The 24,374-nt window shown below is 37.4% G+C and overlaps 1 protein-coding gene and 1 pseudogene across 4 annotated transcripts in view; one reads left to right on the forward strand and one right to left on the reverse strand.

The window, feature by feature from the left end:
• PIAS2 (protein inhibitor of activated STAT 2) overlaps positions 1-19,978 on the forward strand; it is a 67,136-nt gene extending 47,158 nt beyond the window's left edge. The window contains exons 9-13 of one of the 4 annotated variants that reach the window (XM_065890154.1): positions 1,256-1,389; positions 3,866-4,037; positions 12,122-12,261; positions 17,071-17,108; positions 19,796-19,978. In XM_065890154.1, coding sequence (XP_065746226.1) covers positions 1,256-1,389; positions 3,866-4,037; positions 12,122-12,261; positions 17,071-17,108; positions 19,796-19,978 — 667 coding nt within the window. Of the gene's footprint in view, positions 1-1,255; positions 1,390-3,865; positions 4,038-12,121; positions 12,262-14,250; positions 14,322-17,070; positions 17,109-19,795 lie in introns of those variants that run through there. The other 3 variants (XM_065890155.1, XM_065890156.1, XM_065890157.1) reach the window with 3 other exon arrangements.
• LOC136133053 (small ribosomal subunit protein eS25-like) lies at positions 10,302-10,856 on the reverse strand (annotated as a pseudogene).
• Positions 19,979-24,374: the final 4,396 nt, after the last annotated feature.

A 24,374-nucleotide genomic window follows, 5' to 3' on the forward strand; every position in this document is an offset into this window, starting at 1 on the left:
TAATCCCCTCTCCTGGAGCACCAGGAAACAAAGAGGGAAGAAAAAGTCTCTTGCCTCTTCGGCAGCTCCAGACTTTTCCCGGACTCCGTTCCGGCTAGCCGTGGTGCGCTAACCCCTTCAGGCTGTGTTCACGCCGCCAACCTCAGTCCTCTCCCAGAGCTCAGACCGAAGCCCGAGCCTCAGCCCCCAGCCCCACCCGCCCCAGCGGGGGAGCAGACAAGCCTCTCGGGCTGGTGAGTGCCGGTCGGGCTGGTGAGTGCCCGTCGGCACCGATCATCTGTGCAGGAATCTCTCTGCTTTGCCCCCTGCACCCCTGTGGCTGCGCTCTCCTCCGCGGCTCCGAAGCTTTCCTCCTCTGCCACCCGCAGTCTCCACCCGCGAAGGGGCTTCCTAGTGTGTGGAAACCTTTCCTCCTTCACAGCTCCCTCCCACTGGTGCAGGTCCCGTCCCTATCCTTTTGTCTCTGTTTATTCTTTTTTCTTTTATCCTGTCCAGGTACGTGGTGGTGGTGGTGGTGGTGGTGGTGGTGGTTGGGGGGGTGGGTTTCTTGCCTTTTGGGAGGTCTGAGGTCTTCTGCCAGCGTTCAGTAGGTGTTCTGTAGGAGTTGCTCCACGTGTAGATGTATTTCTGGTATATCTGCGGGGAGGAAGGTGATCTCCATGTCTTACTCTTCCACTATCTTCCCAGAAGCCGTGAACCCAATAATTTTTATGTTTGGTTTATGTGTTATGTTGAGGGTTCTTTTTTTTTTTTGCGGTGCATGGGCTCTCTCTAGTTGTGAAGTACATGTTTTCTGTCTCTAGTTGTGGTGTGTGGGCTCCAGGGTACATGGACTCTGTAGTTGGTGGCACGTGGGCTCTCTTGTTGAGGTGTGCAGTCTCAGTAGTTGTGGTGCACAGGCCTAGTTGCCCACAGCATGTGGCTCTTAGCTCCCCAGCCAGGGATGGAACCCATGTCCCCTGTACCGGAAGGCGGACTTACCAGCACTGGACCACCAGGGAAGTCCCTGAGGGTGGTTTCTTTACTGCCAATCCCAGCAAGAAGGCTCCAGGTGTCTATTTCTGTTTAATCACTGATTTTTAAGATGATATTCAGTAAGTCACTTAACTCTTTTGTTGCCAGTTAAACAGCTAAAGCCTAGGGCCAAAACAAACAAAAAGCATTACTTTTGTCTCCAAGGTAAAATGTGTTACTTTATTTCACCTTTGAACAGAGCCATTTGATTCCATTTCTGTACTTCTTACTTGGTTTATAGGCTTTTTATGGAAATTCTCAATGACTGTTCTGATGTGGATGAGATCAAATTCCAAGAAGATGGTTCTTGGTGCCCAATGAGACCGAAGAAAGAAGCTATGAAAGTATCCAGCCAACCATGTGCAAAAATAGAAAGTATGTGCAGAATGGCAGCAGAGAGCAAAACAATGGGACTTGTGTGATGTTATCGTTAGCGTTAACTTTGGCCATTAGAGCTACCATTTGGAGCTCAGTTTGCTCACTTTATCTTTTGATCATCTATTACATATGTAATTTCTCCCAAATGATTTTTATTCTTAAGCGTGCTAAAGTTTATACCACATTATAATCAGTTTTTTCATAGTATATTTTTCATATATAAAGTAAATAAAACAATCACCTAAATCATTTTATTATTTTTATTGAAGTATAGTTGCTCTACAATATTATGGAAGTTATAGGTGTACAATGTAGTGACTCACAATTTTTAAAGATTATACTCCATTTATAGTTATTGTAAAATATTGGCTATATTTCCCGTGTTGTACAACACATCCTGTAGCTAATAGTTTGTATCTCCTGCTTCGCCACCCCTGTAATAATGCCCCTCCCCTCTTCCCTCTCCCCACTTGTCACCACTAGTTTGTTCTCTGTATCTGTGAGTCTGCTTCTTTTTTCTTATATTCATTAGTTTGTTATATTTTTAAGATTCCACATGTAAGTCATATCATATAGTATTTGTCTTTCTCTGACTTATTTCACTTAGCATAATGCTCTCCAAGTCCATTCATGTTCCTGCAACTGGCAAAATTTTGTTTTTTTTATGGCTGAGTAATATTCCATTGTATATATTAATACATATATATACACCACATTGTCTTTATCCATTCATCTGTTGACACTTAGGTTGCTTCCATATCTTGGCAGTTGTAAATAATGCTGCTATGAACATTGGGGGTGCATGTATCTTCTCGAATTAGTGTTTTTGGTTTTCTTTGGATATATACCCAGGAGTGGAATTGCTGGGTCATATATGGTAGTTATATTTTTAATGTTTTAAGAAACTGCCATTTTGTTTTCCACTGTGGCTGCACCAGTTTACATTCCTACCAACAGTGCACAAGAGTTCTCTTTTTTCCACATCCTCTCCAACATTTGTTACTTGTGTTCTTTAAAATCATTTTAATATATGGTGCTTGTTACAACATGGAAAATTATAAATGACATTTCTGTGGACACTTATTTGGAACTTTTCATTTTAAAAATTATAAAAAATTATTTATTTATTTTGCACACTGTGCAGCATGCGGGATCTTAGTTCCCTGACCAGGGATCGAACCCATGTCCCCTACATTGGGAGCACGGAGTCTTAACCACTGGACTGCCAGGGAGGTCCCTCAGAATTATTTTTAGAGCACCTGTTGGAGGAACCCCAGGTGGAGGTGTGGTTAGAGAGGCTGTATCATCCATTAATGGAGGGTGGGGGAAGATGGTCATAGGTTAGTTGGTAAAGAAGTGAACTAATTGTTTCCATTGCCTTGTGGGAAGAAATTTGACTATTGCCTTGGTTACCTAGGAATTATACTCAACCTTCAACTCCCTGTGCTGTCTACCCTGAGTGGGGAAAATAAAGGTTGTTTGAGAAATTGAAACTGATAGGTGAACTTAGTTTCTTTTTATCTGACATAGTCCAGTCACTGCATTTGAGTTTTGTGCTGACTATATTTAACATTCTAATAATGTAATGAATAATAGGCGTTCAGAGTAAGAAGAAAGGAAAAAGTAAAGGATTTATGTCAATATTAATCGTTCTCTTGCGATTGTTACTGAACCTATGGGTGGAATGATCAGGGTTTTCCTCATCCTTGAGAAAAGTAGTGATTTAGTTAATTAGTTGCTGCTGCTTTTCCATTATCAAGTAGCATGCATTTTCTACTAAATAGATTGTAGTAGAATGGTGAGTCAACTCACCACTCTTTGAAATGGTGAGTTAACATATCATGTGAGACTATTGTAGTGGGCAGAAAGGAGAACCTAAGTAGATAGCTGGTAAGAAAAACTTACATGTCTGAGTAACTTAAGTGAGATGTTTGGGGTTTTTTCCACTTATCAAGGTGAAAATTTTATCAAGTTCTTGCTTATGGTGCAGAGCTTATATATTCTTTGATGTGAGCACCACTGCTTTGCTAGATTGGAAGTATGATTCTGACTTAACCCTCCCGCATGTCTGTGAGAATACACAGCCAGTAAAGCTACATACTCTTGTCCATGGCCGGAGACCAGCCCCTTAACTCCGGATGTCTTTGTATAACATGAGTCCTCACCTAGGGAGACAGCGTGAGGTGCAGGATCTGTGCAAATCTGTCCCAGTACTGGGGAGATAACGCGGAGTGTGCCATCTGAAAGAGGCTTTCGATCTTCTCACAAGGCATAGCGTTCACCCTGTCTCCCTAGGTAAGCAGTCATTTTATAGACAGATGACTGGAGTTAGAGAGTTGGTCTCTGTCTGTGGGACAGAGTATGGGCTTTATTGGCTGTGTATTCTCCAGGATGTGCTACACAGTTAAAACTCTTATGGTTAGAGCTCGTGTTACACCTTTGACTTTTTTGCCCCTCTGTTCCCTACTTGCAGCTGCAGGTGTCCTCAGTAAGCCTTGTTCAGTGACTGTAGCCAATGAGGCAAGCAAGAAGAAAGTGGATGTCATTGACCTAACAATAGAAAGCTCTTCTGATGAAGAGGAAGACCCTCCTGCCAAAAGGAAATGCATCTTTATGTCAGAAACACAAAGCAGCCCAACCAAAGGGTTTGTTAATTTATAGTTCACTATTGTTTATTACACTTGGAACTAACTATTCTTGGGATAAGTTTGTAAATGTCTCTTTGAGAGTTGCATAACCATATAGGGCTATTTTAATTTGCCTTTTGTTCAGTTGAAATATTTTCAAGTGAGCATGTTGTTTATAGGAAAGCAAATTTTGATGAAGAATATATTCCCATCTTTGGGAAGTGAGAGTTGAAATCTTCTCATGTCTAAATATTTATTTCAAATTTGATACTTTTTGTTATTTTCTTGAATCTATTTGGAAGGAGTAAATTTGGCATCACAGACCAACACGAGGAAGCCGAGTGTGTGGAATTGGGAATCTGACAAGTGTGGATTCCAGTTTTGACACCATTGCTTACTCATTCTGTGATCTTGGTTGAAATATTTAACTTGTTTGAGCCTCCTTTTCCTGTTCTGTACAATGGGGTTAAATAATGCCTACCTCATAAGATTAAATTCAGGTTTCAATAAGATAATGAAAGAGCTCAGCCTCAGTGTCAACCACATGGTCATTGTCTCAGTAAAAAATTGATTGCCTTCCCTTCTCACCCTCTCCAGGGCAAAATATGGGCTAGTAAAAGCAGTCTAGCGTTTATTTATGAGTCATCTGGCAGAAGCTGTTGCTGACCTATAGTGAGTGACAGGTTTGAGTATTTAGCAATAGGTGCTTCTTAGAGATTTTGGAATCTGCAGGAAAGCAGCAGCGGGTTCTCTTGACATCTATGAACATATTGTTTCAAACTTGAGTATGCCAGCCTTATCTTTTGGCTTCTCATAGCACTTCTTTTCTCTAATGGCTTTATTGGGGTATAATTTATATACCATAAAATTCTCCCATCTTAAGTATTCAGTTGCACAGTTCAGTGATTTTAGTAAATTCATAGGGCTGTATAGTCATCATCACAATTCAGTTGTAGAATATTCTGAACAGCCAGTAAACATCTCTCATGTTCATTTGCAGTTAATCCTGATGCACACCCCAAATCTAGACAACCATTGATCTTTTTATCTCTATAAACTTGCCTTTTCTAGACATTTTATACAAGTGGAGTTATATTCTCGGTGCACTTTTGAAACATTCTTTTTTTATAGTTACTTTTGAAACCAGGAGAATTAAACTTTTTGTGCTGCCTTCTTCACTGTTAAAATGCTTATATTTCCAGATGTGATTTATGTATCACAGTAAGGGTATTTTTTGTTTGTTTGTTTTTTTAGTGGAACAGAAAATGAAATAAGTATTTCAAGTGGAATTTTTGGGGGGTATGCTGATCATTTATTGTTCCTTTCAGACAATTTGTTTGGCACTTCTAGCATTTAAATAATAAAAAATGAAAATGTAATTTTGAAATGTTTACTAAAGTGGAGAATCATGGGAATGAATACTTAGATGTGGTATTTCCAGATTTTACTCTCTAATGAAACTCTTTAGAATATGCTGGAAAAACATAGGTTGCACAGTGTTATAGTTAGATGGTTTCCTGCCAGGTTGAAGGGTTGTGCGTAGTGATATGGACTCATGAGTTACTGTGATCATAGAGGGTGTCTCTGGTGGCTCGCCATAAGGGTCTACCCTCTATGTTCCTTTCGCACATTTTTACCAATACTTGATGAGGACTCAGAACTGGAGGAGTGGCACGTACATTGGGTGACAATCTGAAATGACTTCAACATGCAGAGGAATCAGGACAGTTCACACCTGCGGTCAGCTACCGTAGAGATAGATGTAAGTCTCCTCATCGAGGTTAAAAAGAAAATAAAAACTAACATTGTGAGTATAAGGTAGAAACTTTTGACTAAACCAGCAACACATGAAAATTTTGGTTTAAAATGTCCGTAAATTGCAGCTTCCCAGCTCATTCCACAAAGTTGACATAACTCTTAATACCCTAACTAGACTTACGCATTAACAGCCAAAAGAGAAGAACCATTATGAAACAGGAAGTTCAGTGAAAATTCTGAATTCAGTCTTAGTAAATTATTTAATAATACATTAAAATGGCATCCATTACCACCAAGTAGGGTTTATCTAAGAATGCTTTATTATTAGGAAATACATTGATAAAATGGATCTTGTCATAGGACAACAAGTCAGCCCTCTATATCCATGGATTCGGGTAACCATGGATCATCACAAATACTTGGGGAAAATTTTTTTTTAAGTTCCAAAAAGCAAAATTTGCTCTTTGCTGCCAGCAACTATTTACATAGCATTTCCATTGTATTAAGTATTATAAAGTAATCTAGAGATGATTTAAAGTATATGGGGGATATGCAAGTACTACACCATTTTATATAAGGGATTTGAGCATCCATGAGTTTTGGTATCTGTGGGGGGTGGGAGAGTCCTTGGAACCAATCCCCTGTAGATACCAAGGGATGACTGTATATAGTCATTTTAATAGATGGTGACATTCCATAAATTAATGGCCATTCCTGATAGAAACTCTTTGAAGTGTCAGAATTCACTTAATGGTTTGAAGGGTTCACCACTTGAGCTGATTTGTTCTTAGACTGCATTAATAAGCGAAGCAGTGTCCAGGATACATACGCATGCCAGTTTCGTTCCATTTTTAGGCTAGAAGACTTTCACTTAGACCATTTTAGTCAGGGCTGTCATCAAGAAGGGTATTAAAGAGAGCAGCCAGAGGAGGGAAACAGGATGGTGAATAGTGGAAACATAGCCTGATGGATGAATGGGTCTAAGGATTGAAGCTGTTAAGCCAGGAGAAAAGAATATGTTATAGTTATCTTGTAGTTCTTGAACGGGAGTCATTGATGAACTGGGTTAAGTTTATTCTTTGTTATAACATTTGGCAGATCTAAGTCCAATGGAGGAAAGATACATGGAAAAACTTCCCGTTGGAGTTTTCTGAACACTAAGGAAGTTGATGTTTTGTGCTAAAATCACATTTTCTGTGTTAAGAAAGAGTGGATGCCACCTGTCCAGGTGTCACAGTGGAGACTCAGGCTATGGTTATATCATTTCTGTAATCCCTTCCAACTCTTACTTTTTATCTCCTGGTTTTTGTTCCTGGTCATTCTGTTCGTATCCTCTCTTTTGTGTCAGCATCTAGAAATTTTTCCTGAGGTGTAAGTTTATCATAGGACTTCTTGGTCAATGATAGTAAGCAAATGGGAAATAGAGGAAAAACAGGAAAACTTACTTTAAGTTACAGTCTAAAATTCAGGTGAGCAGTTATTTTTTAAGAGGTATTGTTTTTGAAAAAAATTATTCTTATAAACAATTTTTCAAAGCATCAAGAAATAAAAAGCATTCTGTTAACACTTTGATGGTAATTCTTCTAGCCTCTTTCCCTGCATAGCCTGTCAGAAGAAATTGGCACCTTAATCTAAGACTTTTAGGAAACTTCTGCTATTTTTCTAAATTAAAAGATAATTTTAAATATTATGTCCCTACCCCATGGCTGGGAAATTCAATGACTGCTTTGTCATTAATGAGGAGGTATTCTAAAGACAGGAAACAAAGATTAGAAATAGATTAAGAATCATTAGCAAAATTGAATCTTTTAAAATATTTTTATGACCATAAAGTGGGAGCACCCAGTGAATTTCAGGTTTATGGATAAAAATTCAAGTTACTGAATTTTCAGACATGTAAGTTGGGGCCAAGTATGATGAATTCAGTGATCTAGTACACAGTCTAGAATACTAATGTTTGCTGTCTAGCAGCATGCCAGCAGTTTACCTTTGTGCTGTGATACTATGGATACAGCTATAAAAATTTATATATGTACACATACATATTGTACACATAAAGCCTGTGTGTGTATTTGCCAATCCTGTGAGGAGGGAGTAACAAATACTAAAAGTTTTAAAAAATGTTTTTATTATTTTATAGCATCACATACCCACAATTCCACCAGACATAGCCATTTACATTTCTCCATGGTTCCTGTTATTCCATATCTATAAATACATCTTTTTTTGCATAGGCATCAGAATCATTTACCTTTCTGAATGTGGTCTTTGTGAAGATTCTGATTAAAACAAAAATCTTTCTACTAGTAGGTAATTTGATAATCCTAACAAATGGCGAATTTCACCCATTCTATATAAAGTTGAATTTGTATTAATGGTTACAAAGTTCAGGTAATAGGAATTAACCTACACTAAATAGTTTGATGTTTGCTGAGATTTTAGATATTGATTTAATAATTTGTACTGTCAGTGGATTGTGACATTTTCATGTGTTGTGACAGCATTTTGTATTGGAGAAACAAGGAATAGTCGTTTAATCACTCAACGTTTCATGTTATGAGAACAGAAGATATGCAGTGGTTAAGAGTTACTGTGGTTAAAAAAAGAATTAAAAAAAAAAAAAGAGTTACTGTGGTGACATGTGCATTGGGACATTGACCTTACTCCTCTACAGATGGAAATAAAGGGGCCAGGGTAGGAAAATGAGTTTTATTGTTGTTTTCTATAAATCTGATCCAGGTTGAAAGGTCAGTTCAGGATCAAGACAAAAGACAATCTCCAGTGTGAGACATCAAAGGAAGAGAAGAGGGAGCAAGAGGAAGGCAGCCATTGTCTTTTTCTTGTAAACTTGAAATTTTTCTTTTCATTTCTTTCAGTGTCAGAGAAAAAGTGACAGATTAAATGTACCTTTAAGTAGGAACTTTTTAAAATAAATGAAATCATATGTATGTGTGTATATTGTATGTGTGTATATATATATGCACACACATACATACATATGTATACAAACACACACACACATATAGGTCTTCTTCAAAAGCTTGCATCTTAAAAAATATATATGATTAAGATATTAATACTGTGAAACAACCATAATAATCAGAGCCACTTTTTAAACCCCCTCCTTAGTACTAACATATACCAGTGTCTTCATTCATTCATTCATTCATTTATGGCTGTGTTGGGTGTTGATTGCTGCACGCAGGCTTTCTCTAGTTGCGGTGAGCGGGGGCTACTCTTCGTTGTGGTGCGAGGGCTTCTCATTGTGATGGCTTCTTTTGTTGCGGAGCATGGGCTCTAGGCACGCGGTCTTCGGTAGTTGTGGCTCACGGGCTCTAGAGCGCAGGCTCAGTAGTTGTGGTGCATGGGCTTAGTTGCTCCGCGGCATGTGGGATCTTCCCGGACCAGGGCTCGAACCCGTGTCCCCTGCATTGGCAGGCGGATTCTTAACCACTGTGCCACCAGGGAAGTCCCTGTCTTTTTCCTTCTTATCCCCATCCCCCAGCCCCCAACTTCTGATACACATTCTTGTGTGGGAGGTAGGATCGTTTGTAATTTGAAAATACTTTTGTTGATTTTTTGTTCTACTTTCATCCTTGTAGAGGACCAGTGCCTTCAAACCTCCAGAAAAAGATGTGCTTTAATATAACATATGTACTTGAGCTCATCTCAGGTTTTCTCTTTCCCCCTCTGGAGTCTACCTTTGTGGTTTTAGGTTGACAGGTAACACTGGAGGCCAAGAAACCTTCTGATTCTAACCGAGGCAGGTTGCTGTTTTTGTCCATCTTCATCTACATCTGGAAAATGTGTTTTGAAATATGAGGCTTATGTTACCGTCTCAAGCATGTTATATTTCCTTTGCCTCCCAAATGGATCAGTTTAAGATTCCTGAACTCTGACCTATGTTATTTATTTGCTTTTCTGAGACTAGCAGTTGCCAGCACAGCCATGTGTGTCCTCTCAAGATGACTTCATTTTCCTCCTTTCCAACAACATCTGTATTTTTGACGAATAGTACAGAATAACAGCTAGACAAGAGCCTCATGTTATAATGGAAACTGGTTTTAGAGGGACTCCAGTGTTTAAATAGGTGGTGATTATTTAAGTGGTTTGAGATTTTTAATTGAGGTTATGAAATAGTTTTGTCAGTTGTTTAGAGTATGAAGAATGTCATGCAAATATGTCATCATTTCTTATTACTAGTATTTAATAATCTGAGCAATAACAGGAAGTTTCAACCAAGGGAAAGGACACCTAGAGGTCCTACTTGTCACCTCAGTCTAACTTTGATGGTTGTACTGTTTCTGTCAGTTGTGCTTCATCTTTGTAGTGGTCCCTTCCAGCTACAGAGCTCTGTGCCTCTCTTATTAAGCTCACGGTAGTTTACTGGCAGCGCTTTGGAATGCTGACCTTAATGTCCTAATGACCTAATGTCCCTGTGTCCCCGTCCCCCACCCTCCTTTTTTTTTTTTTTTCCAGTTTAGTAAAGTTTTACTTTTCAAAATGTACAGTGGTGGGACCTGTTTATGCATCTTTACTGGCAGCTGGGGCATCTCCACCTTTGGTGTTCCTGGTATAAGTTATTTGAACTCTGTGCTTTGAAACTGGTTTAATGGGTCCTTTACTGAGCAGCTCCTGAAGGGCTGCGCTGGCCAGGGAACTGTGAATCTTCAGTCTCTCAGAGACAACAGCTGGGGTTTTTTTTTTTTTTTTTTTTGCGGTACGCGGGCCTCTTACTGTTGTGGCCTCTCCCGCCGCGGAGCACAGGCTCCGGACGCGCAGGCCCAGCGGCCATGGCTCACGGGCGCAGCCGCTCCGCGGCAAGTGGGATCCCCCCGGACCGGGGCACGAACCCGTGTCCGCTGCATCGGCAGGCGGACTCCCAACCACTGCACCACCAGGGAAGCCCTGGGGTTTTAATAAAGCTTATAGTCAGGAACTTCCTTACAGAGTTTGTCTTATGTGGCTTTGTCAAACAAGACTAGGTTATTGAGCTTGTCCTACATTTTGCCTTTGGTCTTTGTCTTTCTTGGCTGACTTTCCAGCATCTATCTTTTTCTTGTCATCCTTGTGTGGCATCGCAGAGCTCGGAGAGCAGGTGCTACCACTGCAGCCTCACTAAGATGCTGGACAAAAAGGTGGCCACCATCAGCCAGAGGGTCAGTAACATTGCTTAGTTTCTTGTATATGTTCAAGATGTTTTCTTGAGAACTTGTAATTGTTTACCCTGGACTAAGATAAAATGAAGGTTAAGTAGGAAGAATGCAAAATCATCTCTCTTTTTTCCTGAACTTTTTCAAAAATATGTTTAACTATACTGCTTCTTAAAATTATAAAGTTATTATTATTACATATATAGTGTGTATACGTACATGTATAAATACCAGTAATAAAGTGTGTCTTAAGTGTATTTAATTTGTGTTTTTCATAGCGTGAACAGAGAATTTCAAAGTCGTAAGCCCTCTTAGAAGAGTAGATGGTATCATGGTAGCCAGTGTTTTTATTTCTGGATATTATGTCTGAAATCCTGAGTCGTTGTCTTATTCTAATTGCTGATTGCTGCCTGTTGTTATCAGGCTGGCTGGCTTTAGGACTGGCTGTCTTTGCTTGGGTGATTCCCAGATAAGATCGCTAATAATTAACAGTTCACGTTAGGATGGAAGAAATCATGCTTGAGCTATAGTAAGTAGCTTCACTCATAAAGGTACTCTGATTTTAATCAAATCTTAGGAGTCTTCTATTTTATTTCTAAATTTCTTTATATATAAAATTACTAATATTCACATACATGTTACATATACATTAATAAAATCATTATGTAGAGTATATTCCTGTTTGTGGATCAAAGTTTTATGTATTGCTCCAGCACTGTCCATTATGTTTTAATGCCACCTTGCTCTTTTTTTTTTTTTTTTTTTTTTTTTTTTGCGGTATACCTCTCACTGCTGTGGCCTCTCCCGTTGCGGAGCACAGGCTCCAGACGCGCAGGCTCAGCGGCCATGGCTCACGGGCCCAGCCGCTCCGCGGCATGTGGGATCTTCCCGGACCGGGGCACGAACCCGTGTCCCCTGCATCGGCAGGCGGACTCTCAACCACTGCGCCACCAGGGAAGCCCCACCTTGCTCTTATGTCACAGCTGCTGTTGAGAGCCAACATGTGTTCATGTTAAAGTGAAGACTGTTATGAAAGAGGAGAGTGAGTGGAGTACTGTGTAGTGAGTAGCTGCCGTATAGTTGTTTGGAAACTTAGTGAACTTAACGACTGACAATGCCCAGTGGTACAGCCCTTCTCTCCTGTGAACTAACAGCCAGATTGTTTGTAATTTCCCGTGCTATTTAAAACAGGGTTCTCATGTATCAGCCATCTTCTGTAAGGGTGCCCAGTGTGACTTCGGTTGATCCTGCTGCTATTCCGCCTTCATTAACAGACTACTCAGTACCATTCCACCACACGCCAATATCAAGCATGTCATCAGACTTGCCAGGTATGTGAAGAGGTGTTTTGTTTTTTTTATCAAGTTTTACCATTTCTTTTTATCTTAATCTGTGGAGCAAATATAATTCAAATATCTTAAATAGAAATGCTAAGGAAATTGCTAAGGAGAGGCTTCCTGTAAAGTTAGTATGTTTTAAATATATCACATTCAGTTCCTATTATTTTAACTATAGAGCAATCTGTAGATTTTGATGAGAGGAAAACAGTAGGAAAATTTTACAGAATTTATTCTTCCTCATAGAGAATTTATACTGGGAGACTCTTTCTTCATTTATCATGGAAGCTTCACAGGTTAGGGAGAATGTTTTCTCATACTTTTTTTAGTAGCCCATCACTTCTTGGTATCCCATCACAACTTCAGAATATACTGGTGTACTGTGAGGTCAGTGTTGCCTACCAGCTTTACCCTGTAAAAATAGGATCTACCTGCTGTTTCCCTAGAGCTCTGCTTAATATTGAGGGATATCTTTTATATGTATGTTAACTCAACAGTTAAAAGCTTCAAGGCTGCTTGAATTACCTTAGTACCAAGACGTATGCAACCGAGGCCATACTATAAAATTAAAGCTTTTTCCTCCCTCCCTCTTTTTCTCTCCCTACATAGCCATTGTTTTTGCAGACTTTTGGTCGATCAAATTTGAGCAAGTTAGTACCAGTGACTCTTAAATTCATGACTTCCCTTCTCTTTGAAGGACCCTTTTAGTGGAATACAGTCACCTCCTCCTGTTAATTTTCTGGATTTAGGAAATTAATTTTGACCTATGATTTATTCTTCTTGCCCCTCTTAGTAAGGTCTTTATTTTAAGCACAATGTATATTCTGTTGGGCAAAGTTTGTGTTGTTGAAGAAGTTGATAGTTGTGTACTCTGCCCCAGTGTAATTTTGCCACTTGAAATTTGTTCAGCATTTATTCAGTTTGAATAAAATTTAATGGAAAAGAGTAGACTAAAAATAGTATCCATCAAAAAAAATGTTAGGTACCTTTTGCTTCTTAAATGTGTTTACTCCACATGTACTTTGGGAATTGGTATTTTAAAAAATAGTTTGCAAACCCAGCCAGCACCAATTATAGAGTATTTGTTGATACAAAGCTTGATGCTGAGTTACAGGTGAGGTTTCGTGGTCCTAAGAAAGATGGAAAGTCAGAGAGTCTTAATTCCTTACTGCCATGTTTTGCTTTAAGTGTGGCTAGTTTCAAATGAAGTTGAAGAGTGTCCACATGTCATCTTACAAACAAGCATTCCAGAAGGATTTGTTTCCTAAAGATCTTGAATTAAAAATCCTGAAAAAAGATAATGAACGTTCTCTGTTTTTACTGAGTGACTCTGGCCATTTAGCGATAGAATAGGTACAATGTACAAATCACTTGCCCTGTTAGTTTTTGAGTTATGTGAGTTTGGATGAATTTTTAATTTCAGGGAATTTATATTATTTCAAAATTTGGGCATAAAGTCAGCCTATTTACTTTATAAAATGTACAGATTTGAGAAAAACAGTAAAATATGTTAACTGTGTATTTCATAAAATGCATTTCAAGCTGACATTAAGGAACTAAGACTAATATCCAGGGCTGATATTTGGCCAATATAAGCCAATATAGTGATACTGATTATTAAAATGTTGAAAGGCTTTCTTATCAGTTGATAAACAGAATAGAATAGGAACTGTTGTACTTTAGAAGAGTTACCAGTTTACCGTCATCTATGAATTATGTAGCAGTTACTACATCTAAGTAGTTTAGTTTTTACTTTGGTTTTACTGTTAATATGCTCTTTTGTAATTAGTAATTACTTTGGAGATTTTTTGTGCATAATTTTTATGTAATTAGTCATACTGTACAAAGTTTTGATATTTATAAGTTTAATAATTTATAATAAAATATTAAATAGAACACCAAGAATGGAGAGATGACAAACTTTTAATACATTTCTTAACATTCCTTTTAAACATCGTAAACATGAATCTTCTGAATCTGCAGGAGAACAAAGAAGAAATGATATTAATAATGAACTGCAGCTTGGAACATCTTCTGATACTGTGCAGCAGTGAATGCAAAATAAAACATAATTTGTATTTATGGAATGGAAAACAGCTTGATTATTTCATGAAAAAATATGACTGCCTTATTATTGCTAGTGCCATATTTGTCAGGTGGGAATAGTGCTCAAAAGTTGTATCATTAAAATTTGAAAGTGCTAAACATTTACATATTTAATCATGTAGGAGTTATGTTTTGTTAAAGTTCATGGCTCAAGTAAGGAGAATGTGTTGTTATTAATAAGACATACAGAGTCAGTTTCACATGAAGAAGCATTTAAAATCTAAAACGACAATTTTATCAGTATTGACAAAAGCATTTAGAATGTACCATCAGAATTTTTAACACTACCTGCTTTTTAGTTAAAGATGAGCATTTTCAACTGTGGAATACTTAGGAGGGCCTAAAAATACGTCAGTACAACATATCATTGCAGTTCAAACTTACGGTGAAATAAGAAAACAGCATTTTACTAAACTTAGAAAATAAGGCAATAACATTTGATCACTGTTTGTGAAACGTCATCTATTTCATGTAAGGGTTTTAATAGTCTGTTCTTACAAAGTAGAATTGCAAGACATTGTTGGTAATCTTCTTTTGATAGGAGGAATAACATCTGAAATACTATATTGAACTTCTTTGTTACTGTTTGAGAAAATTGGTTTCAGTGAGAAATATTTACATTAAAAACATTATTGAATTTTGTGTATACAGCATCTGTGTAATGCTAGGGAGACAATGGGTTTCAACCAAAATTTCAAAAAAATTTCTAGACATTTTATTATGGCATTGTATAAGTTACCATATTCAGTTATCCCTGGATGAGGTGTCAAAAGATATAGATCAAACAAATCTCTTAAAATGTTTTATCAGTAGACTGTATATCTACTAGCACACATGAAATAATCATCAAAGAGAATTGCAGTACATCTGAAGAGATGGGAATTGAAATAATGAAAATATGGAGACACTTGGCACCTCCTCGATGGGCAGTCTCCAGTGCTAGAACTACAAAAACAGCTTGAAAATTATATCAAGCCTGTGTATTTATTTAAACTGAAGTTACAAAATGGGAATAAACTTTAGAAAATGAGCATTTTGAGTGATTTGGCTTCAATACACAATATTCCAACGGAAATAGCAATACTTCCTGTAGCTTTATAAAGAAATTTTGTTATTCAAATGGACTGAGTTATTCAACAAACATTAAAAGTGATTGAATATTTGAAATTAAATAAGCTTTTAAAAGCAGAAGTTATTATATAAATAATGTTATATACCATTTGAAGCAAAACAAAATTAATACAATTAAGCCAATAAAATGCAAATAAACTCTTTTTGTGACGTAGTCCATAATAGAAACGTTGAATGTATAAAACTCTCAGAAGGTGTTATAAGGGCTAGACAAATTGTGAATTACTGTTCAGCTGAAGCAGAGAGAGGATTTACTGGACAGTATCATTAGTGTGAAGAGAAACTCTTTGCTTATTGAGATATGTCACCTACTTAGTATCAATTTAATGGGGAGCTCCTTGGAAAAGTTTGTTGTGATTCCAGTGTTGGCTCAAACCTTGCTGTATCATATAGCTAGTGATAGGCATATGAAATGAAAAATATCAGCAGTTTTCAAAAATGCTTTAGAAATTAAATGACTTCTTTCAAATGATTGGTGCTACAGCTTGTATTACTTGATAAGTATTTTTATCATACCCTTGTTTAGAGATTATCAGGGAATAAATATACTTTAACATTTTGATTTATAAAATTTTCATACTGGTTATTAAATACTTTAAATATTTCCCGCTAATATTCTCTCTTTAGAGTAACAGTCTAGTATTAGAGTACACTCTGTATGATTATTATACTTGAGGTGACATTGAATACCAGCATATAAAAATTCACAGAATGGATAGAAATTGGCCCGTCTTAGTAAGGTACACCTAATATGTGATTTTATTTTTTTTTAATGTTTTGAAATTTAGTCAAACAGAGGTCTATGGGGACTGACCTTGAAGTTTATTGCTAGATTTTTCAGACCTGAAATTTTTTTTATTTATTGTTATAACTTTAATGTTTCAAAATGGTATTACTGGGCAACGTTTTACCACAGTTCTAGTTCAAAAGCATAACTGGAGAATCCCAAAGCTTTGGTTTAGAAAACTGCATTAGCTTATAACCCAGCAAACCTTGGTAAGATTTAGCTTGTTAGTGAGCAGCAGTTAGCAGGTGCTTGCTTTGTGCAGCACGTTGAACTGTGTACTGCTACTCTTGTTGTGGGAACCGGGGAACAGAGAGCTGTCCGTGAAATAGACATTTATCTGCCTAAGAAGTGATATTTTAGATGAAGCTCAGTGTGGTGTATTTCTAAAAAATAAATGTGAAGTACCTTAAGAGTCTTAAGTATGTTTTTTTAATGGTCCGAATCCAGATCGTCATCTTCATTTTATTGCTTCTCATTCTGCTAAGTGATAAAGGGGGAAAGTTTGCTTTGACTAGTCCTATTTATCTGAAAAATTTTGGACTGCCCCCTTTAAGTCTCTGGGAGGCGGTTTTTCTAGTTGTTTTGTTAGGAAATATGTTCATTTTTGGGTTTTATCCACATAAATATTCTGATTGTGGTATAGGCCTTCCCTATGGCAGAATGGTAAGACCTTATTAACCCAAATGTTTTATGACTTAAGATAAATAAAAAATGATTTAGGGAAATAATTCTTGTCTCCAACATATGAGACAACTATTAACAGAACATTTTTGTTTTAGGTTTGGATTTTCTTTCCCTTATTCCAGTTGATCCCCAGGTATGTATCCTGAATTTAAGCAACTAATTTGTATTTGATTGTTGGTTGTGTCATACTAACTAAAAATGACCAGTTGCATAAAATCAGGACAGTCAACTCTCAGTTACTTAAATTGATGGAAAGGAAGTACTATATAAATATTTCACAATTTTACTTGGGAGGGATGAAGTTGCTAGTTCTCAGTTTATATTTTGGCCTTTAATGCTGGAAGTTTAAATTATATTTTATTTAGTTTAATATAATCAGTTGGCATTTCTTATGAGCATTTTAGTGATTAAAATGAGGGGAAGCAGTGCTCAATGACTGGAAGTTAAAACCTTACAGAGATAAGTTGTAAAACACTTGCTCTATACATAGAAAATAGCTGATGCTGATTAAACAGACTGAATCATTAGCTTGATTCTTCCTTGTTTTTAAAGGCAATCAGATTCAGACTTTGGAGATGCCCTAATCTAAAATTGCTATAAACCAGTCATTCCTGTTTTCTTTGTCAGAGATAAGAAACTCTAGTATCCCAGCGTCCCAACATGAAGACCTTGCAATGAGTGTGGACTCCACTGATAAGGCTTATAGCAGAGGCAGAGCAGAGGAGGAAAAGGCATGGGAAAAGCTGAAGGGAAAAGCAAAACAGAGAAAGAGACTTTGAGAGAAGTGTTGAGAGTAGGGAGGGATAGAGGATGAGCCATGCACCACTGCTTTGTAGGCTGCTCAGAATCAGCTAACCACAGGTCTTGTATCAGCTTCCTGGTTCAGTGCTCTGTATCTGATCACATAAACAGCACTGGAAATTTGGGCCCAAGGTAACAGGCACAGAATGAGGAGTTTCTTCTTCTCATTCTGAGTTGACTTTGTTACAGCAGTAGATTCTGTAGCAAAATATCTATCTGTTTTTTAAGGAAATAGATTCTTCAGGCTTAAAAGTATTACTGTTTTTAATGTGAATCATCCTTTTTTTAAAAAATGATCTTTTAACCTAGAGGATTTTGATTTTATAGGGCTATTTAGCATGCTTGGTGTCAGGCTAACTTGTTGCTAAGCCAAATGAAGGGTGAGGTTGTGCTTTCAGTTTTCCTTGAATCCTTAGATTTGTTCTACTTTACCTCCACATTGCCCCCTTAATCCCTGTTATCCTTATGCAGATGTGTTCAAATTACACATAAAGGCTACAGAGCTAGATTGGCTGCTACCTGAGTATTGTAAGATTTCAAGATGTAGAGGCTATTGATAGCAGGACTGTAGTATCTAGCATTCATTATACAAATGAAGAAGGGTACTTTTTACTCCTAGGTGGTCAAAAACTCCCTCAGAGGTAGTAGAAATAAAATGCTAACTTTCTGGGCTTTTTCCAGATTCTTGGCTCAATTTTAGTGGAAAATTAGAAATTGATTTTAAAGAAGTTTAATACCTGACAGTGCAACTCTCTTTAGAGGTTCTTAGAAGCTCTTTAAGAACTCCCCTTGAATGTCTTTGTGCCTGGCATTCGTTTTGTTGATGAACCAAGACAATTGTCCATCCTAAACATTAAGTTACTTTTTTAAAAGGCACCCTGAATTTTAGTTGTTGCCCTTCCACTGACTGGCAGCCTTAAACCTGGGGCCGTTGTTCCCATTTTATGGTCTTCTTGAAGATCGTGTAGTCTAAACAACTTCAGTTTTAAATTTCTGTTTTTAATACCTCTGATGATAGGCTGAATAATATATAGAATTGATAATATTGATCAGATATCCTTACTGATCTTCTTTCATACAGTCAATCTAAACACAGACTTAGGACCTCTCCTCTTGTATACTGGACCTCACTTATCTCACTCAAGTCAGTGCAGTTGTCTCTCACATAAAATATTCTATGGTGATATAAAGCTTTTAGCTCTTGTCTCTCTCTGTTCCTCCAGGTCAATATTAAGAGTACTAAACTCAGGTTGGAATTAGTTTGGGAATCAGCAACTAAGATGTTAAAGAAACCAGAAATTTGAACAGTTGGAAGGGGGTGTCAAGCAAGCATCTCAAAGGAAATTAGATTAGATTAGATTTCCTTTAAGATTTATTCCAGAATTTTGTGAGTACCTGAGATAACTCTCTTTCTGAGCATCCCGTGGTAGTTAGCTACCATGTAGTCTCTATATTAGAATGTATGCTATCTTCTAATTACACAGGTTCCGTTACGTGTATGTACAAAGGAGTCAGATGCTGCCTTCCCGCTGATCAGTCTTAACATTATTCCTTAAGGGTCTGATTAATACTAAATTTTGAGAGAATTATTGAATTTTGCATTAGCATTTTTCTTAACACCATTAAAAATAAGTTTATTAGCCTTTTACAGTGTGTTTTAAATCTGGTATAAATACATTTGAGCAAATTCTTTTTGAGATCAAGTATGAGTCATAATTTTGGGGCCAATATTTAGTATTAAATAACTTTAGTTATTGTTGACATTTTTGTACTACTACATATTTGGTCACAAATTCTGTGAGTTTTGAGACAATCAGGAATATGCTGCACTCAAAAAATAATGTAAAATGTTAAAATTCATGCCAACCTTCCATCCAAAGATGTGAAGTTTTGAGAAGTTTTTAAGTCCCACTGAGATTTAAATATGTGGCTATCACTTGTGCATATCTAACAATTTCTAGTCTCTATATTTAAAATCAATGTAGCCTCTTCCTCATCGACATCATTGTTTGTTTCAAGCAGTACTGTCCTCCTATGTTTTTGGATAGTCTCACCTCACCCTTAACAGCAAGCAGTACGTCTGTCACCACCACCAGCCCCCATGAAAGCAGTACTCATGTTAGTTCATCCAGCAGCAGGAGTGAGACAGGGGTCATAACCAGCAGTGGAAGTAACATTCCTGACATCATCTCATTGGACTAAAGGAGGACTCACTCGATTCTAGGAATCATTCATTAAAACTGCTGTTTCTTGGATCTCTGGTCCGTGGAAGCTATTTTTTTGGTAACGATTACTTTGATATTTATTGAAGTGTCAAATGGATTCTTTTGCCTTCTGAGAGATGAACACAGATGACTGCAGCAAGAACCACATGACATGCAAGGATTTTTCTTATTCATGCTGTACTCTGAGCATCAGATACATTCAGCTGTAACTGCATCTTCTTGAGAGATGGATTTCAATTTCATATGATACTGGTTGGATTCTACAAATCAGTTAAAATTTTTTTTGTTGTAATAAACAGCAATAAAGTTATGTAAATATTCAAGTAAACTTTTTTCTAATTAAAAAAATATGTAATCAGTGATTCTGAAATGACAAGTTTTGTTTAATCTGATGTGAAGGAAAAATATATGGAAAGAAGTTACGTTTGCCGAATGAGCCCTTTCCATGGAGATTTGTTCTATTTCGTTGAAGTAATGAAGTCTTGATAAGTAGCCAAAGCTTGGGTTCCACTTTTCTTCCTGCAGTTCCACTTTTCTCCCTGATTCCATCAAAGAAAAATGGCCTTTGTGTTAAGCATTTTCCCCTGGTTGTTGTTTACACTTTGGTATTGTGTGCTGATGAATGCAGAGTGACGTTCTGGGATTTGGCTTTTCTTTATTATTAGTGATTATGTTGAAGAAACCCTATGCAGAGTCTTCCCTGATATAATGTGTGTTATTTTGGTAATTGTACATTCTTATTCTAGAGGTTTCTATAAGTTGGGGGCTTACCTTCTCAAAAAAAAATTCTCTGCAGCCATCAAATGAAATGTTTTTAGATTAAGGTGTGGGCTGGAATGTTTGTTAGAATTTTGTTCACACTGTCTAGAAATATTGAGAGGTTGGAGGCAGTGGAAGAACAGATTTAGGGGCGGTGGGAATAGCAAAGTTTAATTTCTTTCTAAGAACTTCTTTTGCTCGTTTATTTTACAGGATAATGTACAGATCTGTGTTGAAACTTTTCAGTGTAGTAACACTGACAAAGAAAATATGTTTTAGATCTCATTTTTCTCATAGCAGTGATTTTCAAACTTAAAGAACAAACAGTAGCAAGGGGATGGGGATGGCATCAGATTTCCCTTTCCTTTTTTTAAAAGGAAATCTTTCCTGAAGCCACAAAAGACAAAACAGAATTAGAAATGTTTGAATGTAAGAAAGGTTTGAAGAGGAGAGGATGGGCCTGAAACCCACTTTGAAAACCACTCTCTTACTGTGTGTTTGGTTTTAAAATCTCTCAGAAAACTGTTTTACCCTTAGAGAAACATTTTTATCCAAATTTTATACTTTGCTTTCATTTGGCTGCAGAATTTTGAGTTCTGAAGGACTTGATACTTCCCTAATATTTAGCTTTCTCTCCTTAAGCTGTATCTACTTTTAAAATAAACCTGTGTTAAAAATGATTAACTGATTTCTCAAGCTGAAGTGCCCAGATGAAGAGTCCACCAATTTCAGTTAGGATAGGGAACAATCTGGGTTGGTGTAACTCCAGGGAGCTGACTTGTCACTGCTTGGTTTTTCACACCTTCTCAAGTTCTCATGCCGCACCCCCCCCCCCCCCCCCCCGTGCTCTTTTTGTACTCATTTAATTTCATGTGATTTTCTACATCATCCCTTCTTTGGCTGCATTATCCCCTTAATGTATTATCCCTTTTGGAGAGTTATAAGCATGGAAAACGAACCTGAATCTTCTTGCAGTAGTTGCATCATAGTTGCCAGTTTTACCTTCTTCGTCCATGTTACAGTCCTTTGGTCCAGATACAGAATTTCTTCCTAGTAAAATTTTATGTTGCTGCTCTACACGTGGATGCAAGTTCTGTTAACTCTGTAATCAGATAGAAAAAATAACCTGATTTGTGTGGTATAATTTGCTAATAAAGAAATGCTGTATATTTGTTACCATTTTGTTACCCTTTAGATGCTCAGAGACCCTCCCCTCCCCATTTTAACCAACAGTTTTATCAGGTAAATGAAAAAAATTAATAGAAATTAGTTTATTTACTTGGTTCTTGTAAACGATACCTCTGTGCTTTTATAGTTGTGCTTTGTTTCCTTTTCACTGTTTATGTGAACAGTTTTATTGTTCATTTTTGGTGCTTTACACTGAATTACATAAATTTTTAATTTATCTCATACAGGCGACTAACATTTTTTAAAATATACTTTTAAGTTTATAATCTTAAAATTGAGACTTTTGTGTATGTATATTTGAAGGTGAGTACTTTATTGCTTTGGCCCTGTGACAACAACATGCTTATTAAGCCACTGTCCTTTTTTTAGAATGGTCACTAAATATTTTTTACTGAGGCTCTGATTTTGTAGCAGTTTCTTTTACTAGTCCAGATATCTGCTCAACCAAGTATAATTCAGTCTCAGAGGAGGTCATCTATAGCTGTTACTTAGATGTCAGCCAACCAGTGACTATGTTTAAGGAAAGGAACTGCAGTTATTAGTCTCTTACAAACACTTAGCCAACCTGTATTTTTATCTTTATTCACATAGAAATGTTAAAGGATTTCCTTGCTTTGGTAACTCGTGACAATGTAATGGGTGCTGAATGTAGCTTCACACCTAAGGTCTGCTTACTTCACTGACTTTCTGACCCTTAGGTGAGCTGCTTTAGGATTCTGTTTCCATTTCTGCCCAGAAGGTATAAATTCTTTGCATCTGTCATGGAATAATTATAAAGGCCAAACAAAACAGTAGAATCAGGAAAGCTAGAATGAAAAGAATCATGATTTGGTGAAAGAGTGTGAGTATAAATAAGGAGATCCATAATTCTTGGTATAAAACAAGTTGCCCTAGGGTCGACACTTAAAGAATTTGAAGAAAGGTAAGATGTTGGATTTTAGATGAATGACATTCAACAGAGACTGTTCTGACTTTGGATTCTGACCTTTGAACCATTCTGCCTTCAGACGAGTCTTGGACATCCGTCATTTAGTAACTGAGTTGTCTGCTTTTCTTCTGCCAAAAAAGTATTTATTGTTACAGTTTGTCTTTTTAAGTAAAGTTGAATTTTATAAAGCATTAGTTCTCAGCTTTGTCTTTCATTTCTCTCTAGCCCCCAATGGGTGTAAAAAAAAAAAAAAAAAAAGTCTCTCCCCCACCCCCAAGTAAATGCTTTTACTTTCCTAATCTTTTTCATCTTGGAAAATGTAGAGCAGTATGCCATTTTTTTTTTTTTTTTTTTAATTTTATTTATTTATTTTATTTATGGCCGTGTTGGGTCTTCGTTTCTGTGCAAGGGCTTTCTCTAGTTGTGGCAAGTGGGGGCCACTCTTCATTGCAGTGCGCGGGCCTCGCACTATCGCGGGCTCTCTTGTTGCGGAGCACAGGATCCAGATGCGCAGGCTCAGTAATTGTGGCTCACGGGCCTAGTTGCTCCGCGGCATGTGGGATCTTCCCAGACCAGGGCTCAAACCCGTGTCCCCTGCATTGGCAGACAGATTCTCAACCACTGCGCCACCAGGGAAGCCCCCAGTATGCCATTTAAACTTGGGTCTGACATTGTATTTTGTGACCGTGGATCTGTGTCTTGTGGGAGCATGGAGTTGTCATTTAGGTTGGTGATTGATGTCTGAACCTGATTCACCATCTTTTCTGCTGCAGTTCTACACGAATATGGTGAAACTTGTGGAAAGAATTTAATACTTCCTCTGCTTTTTTAAGAATGACTGGTTTGTAAGCCCCCGCTTTTTTGTTGTTAAGAACCACGCTCCAATTCCTAGGAGAAACAGATTAGGCTAAATATAAATGCCCATTCTTTAATGCTTGCCTGACTCAATAATGGTTTTTTTTTTGTTTATGTTTAGTAATACATGCTTATTGCGGGAAATCTAGACAATACAGAAAAGGGGAAAAGGGCACTTTACTATTTTTGCATATTTCTTGCCAGTCTTTTAGCTACTTGTCTGCGATTTTACATAGTTTCATTCATTCTCGGTATAATTTGTGCCTTGATTTTTTTCTCAATCTACAGGCATTATTCCATGTCATTAAAAACTATTCTGTGTGGATGTGCCATGCTTCCTGTTACCTTTCCCTGTTGGACATTTTAGGTTGCATCTCATGATGCAGTGTTACAGTTCATGTCTTTGTGCATAAATGATTTCCTTGGAATAAATTCCTAGAGGTGAATTCCTGAGTCAAGGATGTAAATACTTTGTAGTTTTTGATTCCTGTCATTTTTCCAAGTGGTTTTACTCAGTTATACTGTAACCATTTGGTATGAGAAGAACTGTCTAACCATAGTTTCCAAGAATATGTGCTATTTAGCTCTATGCAGACATCTGCATTAAGACCCTCCACCTTCTGACCTTGGTGAGCTGGGGAAA

The sequence above is a fragment of the Phocoena phocoena genome, chromosome 13 (assembly GCF_963924675.1).
Source record: "Phocoena phocoena chromosome 13, mPhoPho1.1, whole genome shotgun sequence".
NCBI classification, from domain to species: domain Eukaryota; kingdom Metazoa; phylum Chordata; class Mammalia; order Artiodactyla; family Phocoenidae; genus Phocoena; species Phocoena phocoena.